Below are 23,143 nucleotides of genomic sequence, written 5' to 3' on the forward strand. Positions count from 1 at the left end.
TCTACGTCATCGCTAATAATCACCGCAATTGGTCGAGACAAGCACAAGCGGCAGGCGTCTGCTATGACAGTCGACTCAGCGGCGTCCGACGCGACGATCAGCAGACGGCGCAATGTCTTTGTCGTCCCAAGTTCAGTTGGATGCAACAGCTGTAGAAAATTTTCGTGAATACTTACGTATACCATCGGTTCAACCAAACGTTAATTATGGTAAGCAATTTGAGATATTAAATTTTTAGCATTTCTAATTCATTTGCTATGATAAACAATGCGAATAGTTTTTGAATTTCACATGATATATATATATATATATATATATATATATATACATAGATAGATATATATATATATATATATATATATATATATCTTTAAGGATGTGATTATCGTACATAAAAATCGTGCACACATATTGCATACCGGGACGAAATTGATCATTTCCTTTTTAAACAAATCATTCATTTTTCATGCAATATAGAACCCCTATTTTTACATATTAATCTTAATTGATTAATTCACAATGCTCGCACGTTTCTGCAGAAGGACAGAGAATCTTTTAGTTAGCTCAACCACGATCCAAGTTTGAAGCGTCGGAGACGCTACCCAGCCATTGCATGCCCCACCCTGTATGGAATGTTATTTCTATTTTTATATTTTTTCATTGAGATGACAATAGGCATTTTAAGCTTCTGCGAAATTATTTTTTCTACTTTGTTGTATTTCCCGAAAAAATGAAAATTTAATGACTTAATCGTTATTTAAGCATGATTCTTGATTGACCTAAATTGTACATAATTAGTAATTTCTCTTAAACTTTGTTGCCTTATTCATTTTTTATATCTATTTGAATTAGTTGAGTTTACTAATAATAAACAATTATTAAAAAATGATATTTTTGCTATAAATAATTTATTGCATAATATATTAGTATAGTTATATTGTAATGATTGTTATTCTCTAATAGGTATAATAGTAATAATAGTAGTTTTTTTATAGAAGATGTTAATCATTGCAAAAAATAAAATTATTTTTTATATGAAACATTAAAACCAGAACAACAAAAAATCAGAAAACAGTTTTGAAAATTTCAAAAATAATGAAGTAACTTATATTTGGATTAAAAAAATATAGAAATCTATATATTATTAAAAAAAAGAATTTTAAAATTATTATAATTAATATATATTACCAATATTAATTTAATATTTTTATTTTACAGATGGTTGTGTCGCTTTTCTTGAGAAACAGGCAAAGTCTCTTGATTTACCTTTCAAAATATACTATGTTGACCCAAAAAAACCAATTGTGGTTCTCACATGGATAGGCATAGATCCATCAATACCAACTATTTTATTAAATAGTCATATGGATGTTGTACCTGTTTTTGAAGTATATATCATAATTATTCATATTTATTAGTTAACTCCTTAGACATGACAAATTTTAAATTGAAAGATTGCAAAATTGATATTAATATAGTATCCTATAAATTGTTTATTTTAAATGTCTTTAATATAATTCTAAATGATATAAAAAAATATCTTGAAAAGTAAAAGTATCAAAAAATTTTTTGAAAAAAAAAAGTAAAATGATTTTCACCGATAAATGAAACAATATAAGTTAACATAACACAGTCAAATCTGAGGAGTTGAATTGAAGGAAAAAAATTAATAAATCTATAATATATATAATTAATAAAGAAAAATTTTTAGGATAAATGGACTTATCCTCCTTTTGATGCTCATATAGATGAAAAAGGAAACATATATGCACGTGGTAGTCAAGACATGAAATGTGTTGGAATTCAATATTTGGAAGCAATTCGCCGTATGAAACTTACTGGACAACGTTTTAAAAGAACAATTCATATTTCTTTTGTACCAGATGAAGAAATAGGAGGAGTTCTTGGCATGGAAGATTTTGTACATACAAAAGACTTCCAAGCTTTAAATATTGGTTTTGCATTAGATGAAGGTGTAGCTTCGCCTGAAGAAAGTTTTTTTATGTTTTATGGAGAGAGATCAATTTGGCATGTTGTAATAGAATGTTCAGGCAATCCAGGTCATGGATCTCTTCTATTAGATAATACAGCTGGAGAAAAAATAAGAGTCATAATTGATCGTTTTATGGATTTTAGAGCTAAGGAGAAAGCAAAATTGGAAGATCCAAAAATACAGCTTGGTGATATTACAAGTATAAATTTAACATTATTGAAGGTATATAAACTTTTGAAATTTATTATTTAATTCATAATTATTATATATTATATTATTTTAAACATTTTAATTAAATTATTGAAAAAATATAATTAACTTTATTTAAAAAATTACATGGCTGTTCATATAGGAAAATATACACAGTAAGTATTTTAATAATAATTAAATATAGTAGTATCATAATTATTATTTTAAATATTAATTATTTTACTATTGTAAATTGTAAAAACATTAAAACAAAAATTTATACTGTTACACTTATATATTATAATATTATATTAATTATATATACAAAAAATAATTTATTTCAGGGTGGCGTACAACCAAATGTTATACCTCCTTGCTTGACAGCAATTTTCGATTGTCGACTTGATCCTTCTGTTGATCATAATGAATTTGAAGCTATGATTAAAAAATGGTGTGAAGAAGCTGGTTCTGATGTTACATATTCATTTGAACAAAAAAATCCTAAAGTTGAAAATACAAAACTTGATGATTCTAATCTTTTTTGGATTGCTTTTAAAAAAGCTTGTGATGATCTTGCAATACAATTACAAATAGGAATTTTTCCAGGTGGAACTGATAGTCGATATATAAGACAGGTAACAATTTTCTATTTTTACAAATTATTTTTAAATACATTATTTTTTTAAGAATTATTTTTTATTCCAGGTTGGAATTCCTGCTATTGGTTTTTCACCCATGAATAAAACTAAAATACTCCTTCATGATCATGATGAATATTTGAATAAAGACATTTTCTTAAAAGGTATTGAAATATATATGAAAATAATAGCAGCAGTAGCAAATGTCTAAGTCAACATATTAAATTTAAAAAATATTTTAATAATATATAAAAATATGGTAAACTAAATAAACAATCTAGTGCAATAATGCATAAGTTTAAAAATGTTACATAAATTTTAAAATTTATAATTGTTATAAAAATATAATTTATATATATGTTATATATATTTATATAAATATATAAAATTACTAAATAATAACTATAAAAGAAAAATGTTTAATATATAAATGAAAAATTAATATAATCATATGATGGCTCAATGAAATTCATTATTTCAACACATTCTGGTCAATTCTGGTAGTTAGAAAATAATTGAAAACAAGTTTTTAAAAGAATATCAATGCGAATGATATATTCTAACAATATGGAAAAGAAAATCTCATCAAGAGGAACAAAACTGATTTAAATCAGGTATTAAAAAGTGTATTTATGGATTTTTCTAATGAGTTTGTATAACTTAATATTTATTATGAAATCTTTTTATAAATCAAGTACAAAATAGTACAAGAAATATAGTACACAAAATATTTTTTGTAATTGTATATAACATATTTTATAATTGATGATTTCTGTAAAGGTGTTAAATTTTTTTCACATAAAATTTACTTTAAAAATTTTTATTACATATATAACAATAATATATATTATTTAATAAAATGATAAATGATTATTTAAACTATAATACATATATATTATAGTTTAAATAATCATTTATCATTTTATATTAATATATTTTTCCATTTTAAAACTTATAACAAAAACCGTATTTACATTACAATAATATATTTTTATGTATAATAGAGTAAATATATTGAAAAAGTCGTCTATTAATCTTAATGGTATCGAAAATTTTATTTTAATTGAAATTTTATAAAAATATATCTGTACTAATATATTTTATTATTATTTAATTTGAGACAGTAAGTTAAAAATCCATTCTACGGGATAACAATGTTGTATTAAATTTTTTTCATGTTAAAATCATATATATATACATATATATGTATGTATATATGTATGTATGTATGTATGTATGTATGTATGTATTCGTGCTATTATTGCTATTTTTCATTTTTAAGATAACTACCGCCCTCCCCTCTCTATTAGAATGATGGGCTCGTCCAATGTTTTCATCTCTCATCATAAAAAATTTTCGTGCAATCAGTATATGTTGTAAAATATTTTGTTTTCAAAGAATGACAAAAAATAGGAATTTTTTTTTAAGTTACATATGAAATTAAAATATATTGAAATAAACATAATAACAGTAACTGATTTTTCATATATTGTTTGGATTCGGCCATTTTGAAGTGAGGAAGGTAAGGGAGAAAATGTGTAATTGTTATCATTCATAATATATATACTGCAGTTATCTATCGTTATCATTAATAATTTAATAAATAACTATTTCCAAAAAATAGTTATTTTCAACAAAAATAATAATTCTATATAAAAATAAGAAATAAAATTTCCTTGTACATATCCCTTGGTCGGCCATGTGTATAAGCACATCGTTTAAAATGTCTTCACAACCCATACTGAACAACCAATAAGGAGAGGGCGGTAAAACCACGTGACCGTTACTGGCCAATCGTCAGGACGAAATTTGAAATCGTGCGTGGTCTTTGTTCACTATCCTCCCGTCAACGTTACTTCAGTTCCGTAAAGGGGGCCTTGTGTCGGTGTCCGTTTATACATGGTCGCTGCCAAAAATCGCATAATTCTCTTGTAAATATATGTGTGAAAGTGGTGCTTGGCCGCGAGGACGACGTGATTTAAGGATTGTCAAACATACGGTAGGTCTTGTTATGTTTTATCATGTGCCGTTCATACAAATCTTGTCGAAAAATCACGAAAAAATATTTTGTGTTCTTTGCCGGCCCGCCGAGCCATCGTAGCTTTCGAGTGTCAAGGTACAAGGGGGCAGTCATGACGCTTTCAACGCCAATTTTTTTTCTTCTACTTTTCATTGTATAGAGTTTATCATGCTTTATGATATATCTATATTTACATTCGTATTTAATTAATGACGATTAATAATGTCCGCTTAATTTGCCAATAATTCGATGATTCGAGAATTTTTTTTACCTCTGTAACCGGTATTTTTAGGCCATTTAGATACGATAAATTCATGATCGGTCACAAGATTCATACATTTGCCGCGCTCCGTCGATTTCGTAGCGTAGGCGGCCGTGATCATATCACCATGGCAATTATTTATTAAGCGTACAATGCTCCATAAAAATAAACAATCACTTGGCTTGTATGTCAAATCGAACTCAATGAGTGATTCATCATAGACCTAATGGATCTCTATATAACTTTCGGCGGGAAGAGAGTGCATTACCGGGAAACCTTACTGATATAATATGAATTTCCGGTGATGAAAGCTATTGTTTTGCCGCGCAATACACTGTACGCAATGTCATGTTTGCACTTATACTACGTATCATTTTGATTTACTGTTGTATTCATGAATGATATAAGGAAATAATTGTGCACAAAAATGATTTTCTAATTTAATAAATCATTTTTATTAAAAAAAAAAATTAATTCAATTACTATTTAAGCAACTTATAATTTCTAATATTCATTTCGAACGAAATCTACATAAATTATTATTGATTTTCAATTGGATATCAAATCAGGTTAACATACTGTTTATTATTTTTATCATTATTTATTTATTACATAATATCGTTTTATGTATGAATTTCTGAAAAAATATTACCAAAAATAATTAAACAAAAATATAATAAAACAAATTTAATGATAAACAGTTGTTGACTTTTTATTAATTAAAATTTATTAATTAAAATAAAATAAATTGTTTTTCATAAATGTAACAAGCAATGTACGCTTAAAATAATTAACGAAGCTAACCCAAAGTTTCCCTCGTCTTGACTGCAAGATAATCAATAACATGGATAGCAATTAAAAATGGTCATTTTCAATGGAGATTAACATCTATAAGAAATAAGCTATGAATTTTCAAGTAAAGCAAAGATATTTATGATATTATTATAAAAATATATTGTTATATTGTTGTATAAATTTTGTTTCTATAAATATGCATAAAAATAGTTCATAAATGAATTATCAGTTTTTCATTGAATCGTCTTTAGAAAAAAAGATTTTTTTGAAAATATTGCAAATAACGAGTAGTAAGGAAGGCCCCTCGAGCACTTTCAAGCCTCACCGCCACGAAAGCTATTGACCGTGGGAACCTTCTGGGAACCCTACCCCTCGCCATATGCCCACCGCAGGAAATATCCTACAGGCTCAACCGAAATTTACCTCGCCATGTTTCATATTCACGAATGATTATTTGTCATTAAGAAACATATATTATCAAATGCTTTTTGTTTATTTAATATTTTTTTCTCTACTTTTTTTTTTATTTCTTTTTTTAATTTTAAATTTTAAAAAAATATTAGTAATTATTTTATTTTCCAAACAGCGAAAGAAATATTTTAAATGAGATATATGGAAAATAGGAAATTGATAAATACGAATTTTTATTTGTAAATTAATAAGAATATTGTAATTATATATTTCAATATCTTTTTTTTATCTCATTTTTTTTTCTGTTTACTCGTTTGAGATGAACATTTGATTCGATTGTTTAGAAACGAAACGAGTCTTTTTTCAAACACATTAAAAAGTCATATTAAAAAAATGTGAAAAGATAACTATAAAAATAGTTCGTGAACTATTCTTTTACGTGATGTTTATAATCTCGATCCTTTGTTATTATCATGTGAAACACTTGTAATACAATTTTTTAGAATAATGATAACGTGACGGATTTTACGCTTATGTTTACATTGGTTTTTTTTTTTTTTTTTAAGCAATGTTAACATATCAAATTTTACGTTTACGTTTATATTACCTTTGGTAAATATTATGAAAAAACGGTCAAATATTATCAATATGAGATATTTGCTCGATTCGAATATTTTGATTTTCAGCGTCCTTATATCTCTTCTAATAATTATTTAATCGAAATCAAGGATCGATCTTGCGTTTCGGTAGTTATTATGACACACAACAATTTGTAGGTCGTGAACGTATATAGAGAAATTCGTTTTGTCGAATGCAGATTGCGTGCCATTCGACGTAACACGCGAAATTTTTCAGAAAACTAAATCGGTTCTCTTCGGTGAAAGTAAAATAGAAAGTAATTCGAATTAAATTAAAAGCGCTTAAAGTTTATATCGATGAATAATTTGTCACATCATTTGTATATATTATTAGTATTATTATTTTCAATTATTATTTTTTTAACCTATATTTACGTTCTTCGATTCACGTTCAATGTAATTTTTAACCTGTCTGTAAGATTGAGAAAAGATTAACCGTGAGCATAATTGCAACAATAAATATAAGAATGATATTTTTTTCGCGCCAATTTGCCATTGGTACACGTCCACGTGTACGTGACGTTCCCGCGTTCGATCTGTTTTTCTGTCGATTCTGTGCAAAACGTATATATGACGTATATAGTACGAAATTGGATTTCCAACCGCGCAGACGTCTATTTCTAACCAATATTCGAACTATTAATAAATCTCTTCGTAATATTATAACGCAGAATAAGTGAAAATTACATTATAATCTAATCTCATTATCAATCTCTCGTAGGAATGATTTGATGCCAATGATTAAAGTCAAATGACGGCAATTGACAGAAATAAAAAGTGTATCTGAAAGAAAGACTGGCTTGATGCATTTTCAAACTGTCTTGCAGCAAGCAAGAACCGAGCCATACACTACTACTACCGCCAACTTCATCGTTCGTTTGTGAGCGTGCACACGCACACGGCTGTAGGGATAGGGAGGGGGGTGCAGACACGCTCGTAGCTCTCTCGCAAACACTGGTCGACTGGCGGCAGGGATATCAGATCGATACTCGGCGAAAAGCGCGGGTAGGAGAGGAGAGCACACAGCTATACGTATCTCTACGGTTGGTCCATCGCAAGATCCAGACTATGGGCTCTCTCTCTATGCACTCGGATACGCCCCTCCATTTTAATACCAGCCAAATTCACTCTGTTAATCTTGACATTATTTAGAATAGTCGACAAACGTTCGCGAAAAACATCCAATGTTTGTTTATTTTCTCTTTAATTTTTTTTATTTTATTAATTTAAGTAATACGTAGTTTTTAGTAAACGGAGAGGAAATAAAAAAAAGAAAAAAGCAATTAAATTCTTTTAATCGTTGACTCAACATTTATTACCGATTCTTATGGAAGATAAATTGTTGTAATTATATAATAAAATATAATCAATGCAAAAAATGAAATAATTTAAATATCTCGAACATAAATATTAATGTTATAACCAAACGATGATTTAGTTTTATTTAGAAGATATCTTTTTTGCAAATAGATAAGGAAAGCGAAGATTATGTTGCGCAGAAGGAAGCAGTTCATCTTCTCGTCTCGGTGTAAAGTTTTTCGCGTTACTCTCTTTTTACTGGTCTGATTGACCTCGTTGGTTAGTCTCTCTAGAGTCGAGAGGAAAAAGAAGCCAGCTGTGCTCTCGTTTCTTCTAACTTTATAGCGCGAAAATCGTATGAGGAGGAAACACAGTAGAGGTCAGATCGGTATACGCATCTTCGTTTCTTTAGAACACTTTCGTGTTGTTTCACTCGATATCAAGCATGCATTCGCGTGTATTTATTTCACAGCCTTGAAAATGATGTCACCGGAAACCAATGTTCCTCGCTGCCTCGTGCTATTTGCAATAATAGTTTATTCGTAATTTGTTTATAACATTTCCCTATGAATTATTTTGTAATTTCTTTTCACATTTTTCTTCGAATAAAATATTTTTATCTTTAATCTTTAAACTATATGCTACATTGAATACTCGCAGCATTTATTATTTTTCAATAAGTTTCATATTTTTTTTTTTTTCTTCCATAATATTGAATTTCGAATTAAATTGAATCTCCGAGTAATAAGAAAATTGTCCACGATAATTTTCACAGGATTCCAAATGCTGTTGTTCGTTTCTTCGACTGATATTCTCGTCACGTTCGACGAAATCACGAATCCCATTGCTCGAGGAAATAGAAAAATTTTAACGGTAATTTCGTAGGTCAAAAATTTCGTGAACCCAACTTTGGATGTTTTTGTAAACTGTTTCGTATCTGGTAAGCTAGACCCGACCTTTCATTATAAAATATATATATTTCGGCTACGTGTGACCGAGAAGAAGCATTATTGAAGCTGCTCGTATAATACTCGTTCACGCGTCGAGCATTATTGCTCTCGGTTTATATATGGCCTTGTTTAAATTTTTTTTTTACGTCTTATATAACGAATAGAGAGCTCGAAGGAAAGAGCATCACTTTCTCAAGTGTTTTATTAAGCGGTCTTGGTAATCGACGAATCATCAAGATCATTAGAAAGAAACACTTACGGATTATTTAATCGATGACCTTTACTCGATACCTTATTTTTTTTTTAAAATTATCCATCAACAACCGCGCGAATTAAAAAAATAAACTTTCCCTCGAAAAGATCGTCGCGTTGATTGATGGAAGAAAGATCGTAAAAAAGAAAAAGACGAAATTACTCAAAACAATGCGATTCGTTGATGAATTTTCTTTCCTAAACGTCGATATTTTGCTTATTAAGAATATTTAATTAATCTGGCTATCCCGCATTACTTCGATGTAGCGATAAAAATCTCTCCTAAAAATAAGAAAAACGTCGCTTAAAGAAGCTTCGGATAGTGATGGCTGAGCTCGAAGCATTTAAAAAAAAAAAAATTCATTTTTTTGTATCCTTTTTAAAGATGATGACTTCGAAAACTTACTCGAATAATAATTCCATCAGGGTCATCAGGTTGCACAGACGCATATGAGAAGGGGAGAGAAATTGCGTGACCTATTTGCATACAACGGCGGAGAGGAGAGAAAAAAATGTAACGTCGTCTCGGGGAGACTCGGGGAGTCCAGGTCATGAACATTATCGGCGGAAGTGTGGCCCGTTGAGGAAGTAGCCGGTAAGCACCGCGGCCATGGGAAAAAAGATCCGAGATCCTTGCGAGATGTCTTGCGTTTTCACGGCCGTGAAATTCACGCGTACAAACGTTAAAAGAAAGATCGACGGTTTCTTCTTCGTTTTTCTGTTAAACGTGTTATCAATGTTCCCTCCCTTCCTCCCCCTTATTTACACTGTTTAGAAGAAAAAATTCTTTTTCACGCTCACTGTAATAAAATTAATGTAAAATTTCTTTCGCTGAAATTTTCAAAAGTTCATCGATAAGAGAATGAGGAAAAAAAAAGAAATTAATGAAGAATAATAGAGAGAAAGGATGGGGTATCGAAGCATGAGAAAGCCCGAGGAATTGAACCAGTGCTAAAAATTCGTAGCTACCTGCCAGGAAAGACTTCCGCCGTCCGACACGCTTCGACTCTTTTCTCTTACCTGTCTGTAATGGTAGTTTCGAGAACAAAGGGATATCCAGCCTTTACACCTGTACCTCTGCAAATACCACAAAAATCGGCGATTTTTTTCCAATCCTTTTTTCCCTGGATCGAATCGTATTCCTTCGTCCAGAGGATTTGTTTTCGAGATTTAGAATTCTTATTGCAATACAAATTTGAAGATGGTATAGTAAAATTTTCTCAGTGTTCGAAACGATTCTTTGAGATTCTTTCTTTTATAATTTATATTTTTAATACCACAAAAATCGGCGATTTTTTTCCAATCCTTTTCCCTGGATCGAATCGTATTCCTTCGTCCAGAGGATTTGTTTTCGAGATTTAGAATTCTTATTGCAATACAAATTTGAAGATGGTATAGTAAAATTTTCTCAGTGTTCGAAACGATTCTTTGAGATTCTTTCTTTTATAATTTATATTTTTAATACCACAAAAATCGGCGATTTTTTTCCAATCCTTTTCCCTGGATCGAATCGTATTCCTTCGTCCAGAGGATTTGTTTTCGAGATTTAGAATTCTTATTGCAATACAAATTTGAAGATGGTATAGTAATTTTCTCAGTGTTCGAAACGATTCTTTGAGATTCTTTCTTTTATAATTTATATTTTTTTTATCACAAATTAATAACTTTTTTTTCTTTTTCCATCATTGAGAGCAAAGTTTAAAAGTTGGAATGAAGATTAGGATGAGTGGAAAAGTTGAAGGTCGAATTTTCGCCAACAGCAAGGGGAGAAAGCTCGATGAGAAGGGCGCGAGAGCATACAGCAAGAAAATACAGCTGCAGAGTTCGACGACACGTAATGAAATTGACTGTTCTCGGCAGCTGGCTGCCGTTGTGAAGTAATACCAGGCAAGAATAAAAACATGCCGAACTGTATTTGGCATTGTAAATTTATAGACGATGTTAATACATCGTCTTTTCGTTCGAACGAACTTGTTGACAGAGAGACAGAGAGAGAGAGGAACGATATCTACCACTACTTAATGTAGAATGGACGAAATACGAATTAAAGTGTAATGATAAAATATACGATTAATAAAATCTCGTGATACGTACATAAAATAATGAAAGAACGGACGAAGAAGATTAGAATCGAGTTGTAAAATGATTTATTCATTATAAATCATTTGATATTTGATTTCATATTTCATAAATTAATCCTATCCTCGCTTTGACCGATCATAAACATACAGTTTGTCTCGGTTCAAATTTATTTATAATTTTTGATGTCACGTAAAAATTGTAAAAGAATTATTGTTAAAAAAAAATTGTTAATTCAAAATTTTGGAAATTTTCTGACCGATCATAAACATACAGTTTGTCTCGGTTCAAATTTATTTATAATTTTTGATGTCACGTAAAAATCACGTAAAAGAATTATTGTTAAAAAAAAATTGTTAATTCAAAATTTTGGAAATTTTCTGACCGATCATAAACATACAGTTTGTCTCGGTTCAAATTTATTTATAATTTTTGATGTCGCGTAAAAATCGTAAAAGAATTATTGTTAAAAAAAAATTGTTAATTCAAAATTTTGGAAATTTTCTGACCGATCATAAACATACAGTTAGTCTCAGTTTAAATTTATTTATAATTTTTGATGTCACGTAAAAATCACGTAAAAGAATTATTGTTAAAAAAAAATTGTTAATTCAAAGTTTTGGAAATTTTCTGTGCGTGTAATATAATTAATATAATATATATATATATATATATATATTATCGGTTTGTCACATCAGACTGAAAACTCGTACATCGTTGTTATCGAACTGGTCGACAAAAGTTCATTTATTAGACGAACACGATTCACATTCGACTCACTTCATAAGCCCTCTTCTGCACGATTCAAACCGGTTCTCGAGAAGCGATCACAAAGAATCCCGCCGTTTTACGTGCACGCAAGCCTACACCGTCAATTGGCCGACTTTGCCTCCTCTCAATATTTATAAAAATTATTTTTCCCTCCTATTTCGCGTTAAAGATATAAATATCGCGTTAAAAATCAAAATTTTTTTTTTCTTCCCCCCCATTTCCTTTTTTACGATATTTAGAAAATATTAGAAAAATTTCCATTGGGTTTTATTTTTAAAAATAATATTAATACTTTGATACTTTATTTGTAATACATTTTATCGTGATAAACGGTTTCGCGGAATATTTATGATATTCTTACGATTAAGCAGCGTAGTTATGGCCGCTTTCTGCGATAAGAAATATGTATCTCGTCGACGGCACGTTTACATCTTAAGGTCAATATTTGCTCAACCAGTTTCTTATATCACTAACAGGAAACTGTTTTTGGAGAAATCCTTTTCGGAAAGATATCTCTCTCTCTCTCTCTCTTCTTCACCTGTTAGACATTGACTTCTTTTTAACGACGCTGGTTCCAAAAGAAAGTTCATCAAACTCGTTCGACTAGTCGAATTCGAACTACACCATTTTTTTTTCCTTCCATATAACTTATTTATGAGCATCGAAGTCCGGTTTCTTATATCGATGATTATTTTTTGCAGATATCAGAAGAGATACGAATCGAGTATGTAAAACTTGACGAGCTCGTTCTTCTCGTAATTCATTCGAGTTTTCCAGAGGGAGAGATAGATCCAGATCTTCTCTTCCCCTCCGATCATCTTCCTCCTGCTGCCCCTCCTTTGAGTTTATCAATTGCAACGCCTTGCCACACAGACATTTCGTCAGGTGTGTTCCAGGCAATACATAAACACAGTGCGCGGCTGTGTGCACGCGCACACAGTTACAGAAAGGCTGGTGAAAGGGAAATCTCGTCGATTGTTGTAACGCGGAGGAGTTATCGTGCTCGAGTTGAGTTTTATAGCGTTGTTACGTCGTTCCAACGTCGCTGCCGCTCTTTTAACCCTTTTAACCACCAACGCTGCACGCTCACACCCACCACTGTCACATCTTCCTTGCAAATATATGCACCCTAAGCACTTTAATTAACGAAGATTAGGAAGATGTAAAAATATGTCTCTGATTTTTAATATATCTTCTTCATTCTTTTCTTTTTCTGGAATTGTACATTTGTAATTTAACGGTTGCTTTGATTTCAGATTAATTTATTATGATTAAGAGAAATGTATGTATATGTATATAATGGAGAAAAGTTTGTTGATCTTGACTATTGGAAAATGGATACTTTTAGAAATATTTATTTTATTGCCAAGTGGACGTGATGCGTAATAGTCCTCGTTACCTTTGCGGAAGGATTGGATCATAATCATTTTTAGAAAGTTTCAAGTTACGTCCATGTTCATTTACTTACATGCGAGGATTGTGCAGGGAAATGTTGAAAAGTTATAAAACTCGATATAATTTTAGAGGATCTTCTAAATCGAGAGCGAGAGATAAGTTAACTCATCAAGGGAGGAAAATCTCGTGGATCGTTTGACTAGAAAGAAATAGAGGTAGATGTGTAGAAGGAGCCCTTTACGACCTGCGAAGGATTTCAGGTTGAATAGCTCCAGGGTCTTAGGATCGTCTATCGCTGGAGGACCCTTCTCGGAACTTGAGCTTTAAGAGGCAACGAGGGAGAAAGATTATCCTGTTGCACGAACAAGATACAATTTTCGAGGACCCTTCTTTTACCGCAAATGGCCACGCATAAAATTATAATACTGCCGTTCTGCGGATTTGGTCTTAATCAATGTGTGCCAAAATCCTAAGGATTTTTTTTTACATTTCTTTTGAAATTCCATTTCATACAATTATTTCAAATAGACCTTGACCAATTATTTTATCATTTAGATTGATAAATTTATAGCAATTTGAATTTATAGATCAATTTCAATAGTCTTAATCAATGTGTGCCAAAATTCTAAGGATTTTTTTTACATTTTTTTTGAAATTCCATTTCATATAGTTATTTCAAATAGACCTTGACCAATTATTTTATCATTTAGATTGATAAATTTATTGGTCAGGACAGCAATTTGAATTTATAGATCAATTTCAATAGTCTTAATTAATGTGCCAAAATTCTAAGGATTTTTTTTACATTTCTTTTGAAATTCCATTTCATACAATTATTTCAAATAGACCTTGACCAATTATTTTATCATTTAGATTGATAAATTTATTGGTCAGAATAGCAATTTGAAATTTATAGATTAATTTCAATAGTCTTAATCAATCTGCCAAAATCTTAAGGATTTTTTTTACATTTCTTTTGAAATTTCATTTCATACAGTTAAAAATAGACCTTGACCAAATATTTTATCATTTAGATTAATAAATTTATTGGTCAAAATAGCAATTTGAATTTATAAATTAATTTCAATATTAATAATTTTAAACATAATTAATTCAACATTAATTATAAGATTATGACTGCTGTTCTGCAGATTTGGTCTTAATCAATGTGCCAAAATTCTAAGGATTTTTTTTACATTTCTTTTGAAATTTCATTTCATATAATTACAAATAGACCAATTATTTTATCATTTAGATTAATAAATTTATTAGTCAGAACAGCAATTTGAAATTTATAGATCAATTTCAATATTAATAATTTTAAATATAATTAATTCAACGTTAATTATAAGATTATGATTTCAAGATATTATTTGAGAAAGAACATTTCAAAGTATACAAGTACATTCTTTATTGTTAATTTTTTAAAATTTAGAATTTTATTTATCATCTCAGAATTAATATTTTTTTATCTCATTCTTCTGAACACTTTTTCATTCATCAATTTCTCCAAATATTGAAATTAATATAATATGACCATCAAAAGATATTAAATTTTTTAATCCAATAGAAATTCCATTATTAAATTCATTCATTTTAGTTTCTTCAGGTTTTACAGTTACATTTTAGCCATTCAAAAGTGATTACAAAATTCCCTCATTCTTAATTTTGCTTTATCTTTTACATTTCTTTTGAAATTCCAGATTTTAGCCATTCAAAAACAATTACAAAACTCCCCCATTCTAAATTTTGCTTTATCTTCCTTATCGGTATAATAGTAAATTAAAATAGTCTAGAAAGAAATATATTATAGATTATAAATTCAAATCTAGCAAATTCAATCTCTCAAAAATTAAAAATGTTTCGAATGCAGAATGTCGGTGAAAAATAAAAAAAAAAAAAAAAATGTTATCGTGGCATCATTTGTTCCGCTATAATATAATATGATAATTTATGTCCACGTTATATCTCTGCACACACCGGTATATTTATTTCTTAAAACATATGATGATTAATCGTCGAATTCTTTCTGTTGTTCAACTGTTAGTGGAACGATTATTTGATACTTGATGTTATTATTACGCAAGCAAGCGTTTTTTTTTTCAAGATTATATTTCCATTATATCTTTCTTTTTATATCAGGGACACTGAGGAGTGACCAAGATTATATTTATTAACGATCGAGATATTTACCATTAATTTTAACCCATCTCTCAATCTCTCAATCAAATTTGTCTTTAGTTGTTTTTTTTTTTTCTTCTGTAAAACGTCATCGATTTTATTCTATATTTATAATGATAAAAATTTAAAGATGAGAAGATAACATTTGAGAGAAATCGATCTTTTTACCCTTACGACCTCGACGCGTAATAATCTTGGGTCCTTGACCGTTTTAATCTCGTCGATTTTGAAGTCTGTTGTGTTACTGCCTAAAATGTTCGATGCACTCGACATGTGGCGCCCATCGCCATCGTCTGATTGCGTGTCAAACGTGTCTGCCTCGTTTTTCTTTCCGTCTCTTTCATGATTTCTCCTCTTTTTCCTCTCCCTCTCCCCCCCTCTCTCAGGAATTTCCATTCAGAAATTAATTTATCTCCGGCGCGTTAAAAAAGACTACGATCCGAACGATTATCGCGTGTAATGCGTATCTCCTCGATAAGATATCTCGTGTAATTAAGTAAAATTAACATTTTTTTTTTTTCATTTGCATTTACAAAAGAATTCCTTTTTGTAAGCTAATTTTAAAACAAGAGTTTTTTGAATGAAAACTCGTTTCAATCTCGAACAGATGTGTGGAACGCTGTGCAATAAATCTCCTCTTGTTTTAGAATTTTAAAACTTTTTTTTTCCTCGAAATAACTCTCATTCAGAGAGAGAGATTAACTTATCGTTTTATAAATGCTGCCGTTTGTTGCTCTCGACAGGTCGATGACCTACGTCTGACGTTTGCTCATCTTCTTTTCCCATTTCCCAGCTCCATTTTCTCATCGACCAGACTAGCTTCAGAACCGCGAGATACGTGGAAATTTTGTTACCAGACCGCGAACACATATATATATAGTGCTGTTGAAATTCTTTCGCTCGCAATCGTTGCAAAATTTAACGTTTTTTTTTTTCCTTTAAGTATTTTTCTCATATTTATAGCGATATACTTGAAGAAATTATACTCTTCAACAAGAAAATAATAAAACGATAAAAATAACAATTCGTTTTCGGTTCGAGGAATTTCTCAAATATCGTGATTATATTTTAGATTTTATGGAATTCCAAACGTTCGAAAACGTAAACGTTCGTAATAACGTTTATAAATGGATCGCGGTATTTACAGTATTTTCTCATGCATTCGATTTCTTCAGTTCACAGAAGAACGAGAAAGTTGAAGAACGAACGTTCCTCTATTCCTCTAATTTTTCTCTCTTGAATATTTTCGATTTTTTTGTATATTTATTTCCACGCGAGCGAGCGAACGGATTATTAATAGGAAAATGTAGGTGTTGGTTCAGAAGCTTCTTTATACCCGCGAGCCGCGGCGTATATAAAGTATATATCGAGCAAAGTTCCATTACACTTCCACGTCTAAGAATATATCGTTCAGTCACGTAGAGACTTGAATGTCTCGTGCCGCGTAAAGGCCACTCCACGATGGGAGTTACATCGAGCAGGGTCAGTTCTCTGTTTGTTTTTCTTTTCGCTTCTTTTCTTTTTTACCCACGGCCGATAATCCAACCGGCCAACTCTTTTCACTTTGCGCGCAGAAAGTATTTTTTTCGAAACGAATTTTTCGATTCGATTCGACCAATTTGTAAACGCGTTCAAAATTTAATTATTTTATAATCTTTCCTTATTTTAACAGATACTCCTCGTATTATATATATCGATTTACTCGTACAGTTCGTTAACTGTCGTTAACCGACGATAATTTGGTTACTTTTAGAGCAGTGGATTGAAGAATTTTGCACGCGAACTCGAGTTAATATAAATACTTACTTAGTTTGTTCGTTGGGCCACGTTCGAGCTTTGTTTCTTTGTTGCTCGTCGAGGCAGCACAGATTGAAAAGAGACGTGCGAGTAGAGGAGGATGAAAGTTCTCGGTAAAGAAATATTAAATACACGGGAAGGAAAAGGAAATGAAGATATTGATGATAATTAACACAAACATTAATAATACATATATATACATTGAAATGCATAATTTCATTAGGAAAATTAGTTTAAAATTATATAAAAAAAAATAATTAATAATAATCGAGGAAAGGTTAGGATCCTAAATAAATAAATGAAATGAGAGAACTGGTGAACGAAGAAGGATCAAATACTACAACGAACCGGGTTCCTTCGAGTCTCGAACTAGATAGAGATAGAACGAGTTAATTGAGGAGGATAGAGAACTGAGGGACAGAGAAAGAATGGACGAGAATAGGGAGAGGGAGAGAGAGAGAGAGAGAGAGAGCTCGACGGCGCGGAACGAAGCTAACAAAGAGGGGTTGATTGTGAGTGGAATAGTTAAATGAGCAAGAGTGGGGCTGGGTGAAGAGAGCAGCGGGCACAGGGGACATATACTACGAGTCCACGCGTTCTATAGTAAATCGACTATAGTACTATGAGTCAGTCACACCCACAAGCCGGTTGTGGGTTCAAGATCCTCGTTGCACGCTCGTACACACTGTGTACACCATAGCACACACACACACACACAAACGCGCACACGCGAGGTCACGCGGGTACGGACACGGTCGAGAATCTATTGGCCTTGCTCACAACAGATCGTGAGGATGATCCTTAGATCTGATAAAATCGTCGAAATTTATTTATTCGCTTCTTTTGTCAAAATATTATCCACGGTATTTTGGATTCATTCTCGTCGTTCTAGAAAAAACTAAAGATGAATGTACCCTCTTGATTTATTTTTCGACGAGCTTTTCATTTGAAATATAATTTTATTAAATATAATATATATGTAAAGGATATCGATGGAATTAAGACGGGCATTCATCAGGATGAAATCGATATAAAGCAATTTTTTATGATCGATTAATTCTCGATTTTTCTCTTCTCGAAGAAAAATTGATTGAATGATATTCATAAGCATGTTATCAATTATAAAAATTAGTAATTTTTTTTTATATTTTAGTCAGGTGAATGTTGGATACGGAGAGCAGACACGGTACTGAGCTGGTTCAGGGACCGACGCGGGACCCTTGGCTCACGATGGATTACTATCTCGGTACGGATAGTTTATCGTTGCAAGAGATGCTCGATGTCGATATCAAATGCGAAATCGAGGGCGTTATCGGCGGGCACACGGAGCTGGGCTTCAATTTCACCGACATGTCCGCTCTGGAAATGGACGATGATCCTATTGGGTGTCAAAATGATCTTAGCGGATGGTTCGGATCCACCAGTTTGCTTAACGGGAACAGCAATAGCTCGAACAGGTGTTGTAATTTTCTATAGTCAAGTCAGAGATATAATATAAGAATGTGATAACGTTTCTTTCAAGAAAAAAAAAAAAAAAAAAAAAAAGAGAAACAATTTTTTCTAAAAGATTGGTATGACTTTCTTCTTAATTTCAGTAATTTCAATCTTGACCTTAGCGGGAGCGACGCTGCCTCCATTATGGTAAATCCTAACTCGGTGATGCCGCACATGGCGCTTCGAAGTCCTACTCCGAATAATAACAAACGACTCTTTTCATTTTCACCGAAAAGAGATATGAAAGAGAAAATTGATTTCGAAGAAGAGATAGAAGGTAGAGGACGTTACAGAAGGAACGAGAACGAGAATGAGAACGAGAACGAGAACGAGAACGAGAATGAGAACGAGAACGAGAATGAGAACGAGAACGAGAACGAGAATGAGAACGAGAATGAGAACGAGAACGAGAACGAGAACGAGAATGAGAATGAGATCGAAAATGAGAATGAGAACGAGAATGAAAACGAAAATGAAAATGAACAAGAGAACGAAATCGAGAACGATACCGAGACGGAACAATATGAAAACGATATAACGGAAACCGACGAGGAGGATTCCGAGGATGAGCAGGAAGTGTCGAAGTCGGTGACACCGTCCAAGTCGAAAACGATCTCAATATCAGCTGCTAAAATGACATCCCCGCAATATACGAAGGCACAGACCACCCCGAAAATAAACGGTATGTCTGGCATCAGGATCCAGAACTTCAAAGTGTTACAGAGTTCCAACCAGATGCCGCAACACGTGCGGAAACAGATCTACAATAACAACGTGCACATCAATCAAGGATCCACCACTATCGGTACAGTGAAAAGGGAGAAAGAATTCGATCTATCAGACTATGATGACAAACCGTATCCTAAACCGGCTTACTCTTACTCTTGCCTGATTGCGATGGCGTTAAAAAATAGCCAGACAGGCTCTCTACCGGTCTCAGAAATTTACAATTTTATGTGGTAAGTTAAAATTGGGACTATATTATTTTACTCAATAAAATAAATTTGGAGAGAGGGAGAGATTTATAAAAAAAAAAAGAAGGAGACTGGTTTGATAAAATTCGAGCATTAACATTTTTTTTTTGTAAAATATAATAGAATAGATTTTTTTTTGTAACAAACGATGTATCGCCAGCCGCTTATTTTCGACCATTTGGCCGGAAGGATAAGGGCTGGTTGAAACCCCTCTGGTGCTTAACCCATGAGGGGAAAAAGAATTGTCCTCCCTTCTTTATTCCCAGGTTACACAAGGGGGAAGCTGCCATTTTGTATGGGGCCCCTGGAGCACCAGGTGCGTGCTAGGGTACAGTCCCCATAGAAAATGTAAATTTTGTTCCTTGTTTAACAAGTTTTTATTCTTCCTTCTTCTAATTCGTGTATTATATTATTGTTATAATAATACTTTGATGTTAACAATTTTTTTTTCAAATATTTATTTTATTTATAATATTAATAATAAAATATAATAATAAAATCATTTAAAAATGTTTTTAAAGAAATTACAAAATTACTTATAATAATTTAGTCTATATTTCATTTCAGCGAGCATTTTCCATATTTCAAGACTGCACCAAATGGTTGGAAGAATTCAGTTAGACACAATTTATCATTAAACAAGTGCTTTGAAAAAATCGAAAAGCCTGCTGGAAATGGAAATCAGAGAAAAGGATGCTTGTGGGCTATTAATCCAGCAAAAGTAGCAAAGATGGATGAAGAAGTACAAAAATGGTCCAGAAAAGATCCTTTAGCTATCAAAAAAGCAATGATATATCCAGACCATTTGGAATTGCTTGAAAGAGGTGAGATGAAATATGCAGGCAGTGGTGATGTATCTGAAGAAACAGAAAGTTCAGGTGATGAAGCAGTTGAAGAAAGCACAACGTATGAAGAATCTATTCACGGTCACATAACTGCGAATTCAGTGACAGATAGTTATGATGAGAGCAGTCAGGATTGTGATATAGACATTCATGAGCATTTATATGATGAGATAGATATCGAGGACAATAAAGAAGCATTACACATGCATTTAAACATTTCAAAACAAGAACCATTTGAATACGAGCTTAATTCCGGTACGAAAAGACAAAAAACGTTAACCGGTGCAATACAAGGAAATTACGTGTACCAACCTGTGACTACTTCACGAAGAAAAACACCTCTTCTTGTACGAGCTGGTGCAGGAAACAGCTCATTTCTTAAAATCGATTAAGTTTAGATTTATCATCTAATTATAAATTACCAATTTTATACGTATCTATAGCTATAGATAAATCGACAAATATAATGCTTCAGAGAGAAAATATTTGACAAAAAGTCACAAAAAATTCTCTATTTAACTTATTTTATTTTTGTATAATTTTTCTTAAGACCTTTAATAACCCTGATATTCTATTTTATGTAAATGTTTTCATTTATTTATAAAATAAGTTTATAAATGAGTGAAAATAGATTTTCAATAGAATATTAGGGTTAAATAATACTATAAGATTAAATGACTTTTGTATTATAATAATGATTATTAAGGGAATTGTCGAGAAGTCCTATGATCTAAAGAATTTATTTTATAAGTCACATCTTTTTCTATTTTTCTACTAATGCTCGATTGCTATTATGTAACAATCATGATCATAATTTTTACATTAAAAATCTTCACTTCTAGACAATTCCCTAGATCGATAATACACAAGCCCTTTAAAAATAAATAATACTTTCTATATATTCATTTATACATTATCTGGTTTTTCTTACGTTATTTCACCTAATTTAATAATATTTAATAATATCTAAAATTTTCTCAGTGTTTTGAAACAAAGAAAAATTTTTGAAAAATAACTTCAAATATTTTCTACTGATAGCGATCGATGACAATTACATTCATCACAATTGTAGAATTTGATGACTCGTAGTATATAATATTTTTTTTTTTTTTTTTTTTTTTTTTTTGTTAATATGCGAAGTAGATACAAATATGTATGATTTTTCGAACAATTTTAATAATATGTATAATTGATTTGTGAGTAAATACAAATGAGTAAATACAAGCAAATAGAGAGAAAGGGAGAGAAAAAAGAAAGAAAAAATAAGGCGTTAGATAACAGTATAGATCGATAAGTATTTTGGTCAGCAAGTGGCCAGACTGATGTATTATACTTTTTTATACATTGCTGGACTAAGTAATAATTGTAAATTTTTACGCAATTGTATACCTGACAAATATGAAGTTACTTAGATTCGCATAACCAGGTAGAGTACAAAGATGAGACAGCTATAGGAGGATTTGGATTTGTAAAATTTTGTAGCATATGTAGAAACAGTTGGAAATCGTATACCTGATTCAGTATCTTAAGTTTCTCGACAAAATATCGTGTTTTTTCTTTCATCTTATTCATTGCTTCTATATATATATATATATGTATATATATATGTACATATATATATATATATGTATTTTTTTTTTTTAATCTAAGTTTAGTATTGAAACGTTCCTTGATATTCAGTTTTAGGCCAGTGGAACTAGGTAACTTTCACGTCGAACGTGTAATTATTTTTTTAAGTAATGACTATATATATATTTTTTAGTCATTCAAGAATAGAAAGGGAAATATCTTACTTAATTGTGCTCGTTTCTTTTTTTCTCTGTAAAATTTAATATACAAAACATATTTCTATCATTCGTTGTTTTAAGTATTGCGCGCAAGTCACTAAATTTTGATATTATATGATTATAAAAACACACCAGAGAAAATATAAAAGATGGAATATAAATTATATTTAGGACATATATATTTCATATATATATATATAGCTACATTAAAAAATTAGTAAAATATATTAAAATAATTTAGGTTTGTAAATCTAATTAGCATTAATTAGATAATATTATCATGTGTGTTTCATTTGATGTATTCTTTGAATTTTAATATATCTTTGAACTAATATCCAGTTAAATGATATTAGTAAGTGATTTATAAAATTTA

The 23,143-nt window shown here is 30.9% G+C and overlaps 2 protein-coding genes across 5 annotated transcripts; both read left to right on the forward strand.

Annotated features, from left to right (window-relative positions):
- The first annotated feature begins 50 nt into the window (after positions 1-50).
- Positions 51-3,570, forward strand: LOC408969 (aminoacylase-1). Its single transcript, XM_392498.7, has 5 exons — positions 51-209; positions 1,219-1,388; positions 1,712-2,215; positions 2,527-2,817; positions 2,888-3,570. Exons 1-5 carry the CDS (start codon positions 113-115, stop codon positions 3,029-3,031), a joined length of 1,206 nt encoding a protein of 401 aa, XP_392498.1. The 5' UTR covers positions 51-112; the 3' UTR covers positions 3,032-3,570.
- Positions 3,571-3,795: 225 nt separating this feature from the next.
- On the forward strand, positions 3,796-22,123 carry LOC411276 (hybrid signal transduction histidine kinase D). 4 transcript variants are annotated; one of them, XM_016913724.2, is made up of 5 exons: positions 3,800-4,819; positions 9,874-10,042; positions 18,824-19,127; positions 19,266-20,123; positions 20,706-22,123. In XM_016913724.2, exons 3-5 carry the CDS (start codon positions 18,832-18,834, stop codon positions 21,373-21,375), a joined length of 1,824 nt encoding a protein of 607 aa, XP_016769213.2. In that variant the 5' UTR covers positions 3,800-4,819; positions 9,874-10,042; positions 18,824-18,831; the 3' UTR covers positions 21,376-22,123. The 4 variants fall into 4 exon arrangements, with proteins under 4 accessions (XP_026297935.1, XP_016769213.2, XP_016769212.2 ...); XM_026442150.1 differs by lacking the exon at positions 9,874-10,042 and having other exon boundaries at positions 3,796-4,819; positions 19,287-20,123; XM_016913723.2 differs by lacking the exon at positions 9,874-10,042.
- The last annotated feature ends 1,020 nt before the right edge of the window (positions 22,124-23,143 follow it).

The sequence above is a fragment of the Apis mellifera genome, linkage group LG8 (assembly GCF_003254395.2).
Source record: "Apis mellifera strain DH4 linkage group LG8, Amel_HAv3.1, whole genome shotgun sequence".
Taxonomy (NCBI): Eukaryota; Metazoa; Arthropoda; class Insecta; order Hymenoptera; family Apidae; genus Apis; species Apis mellifera.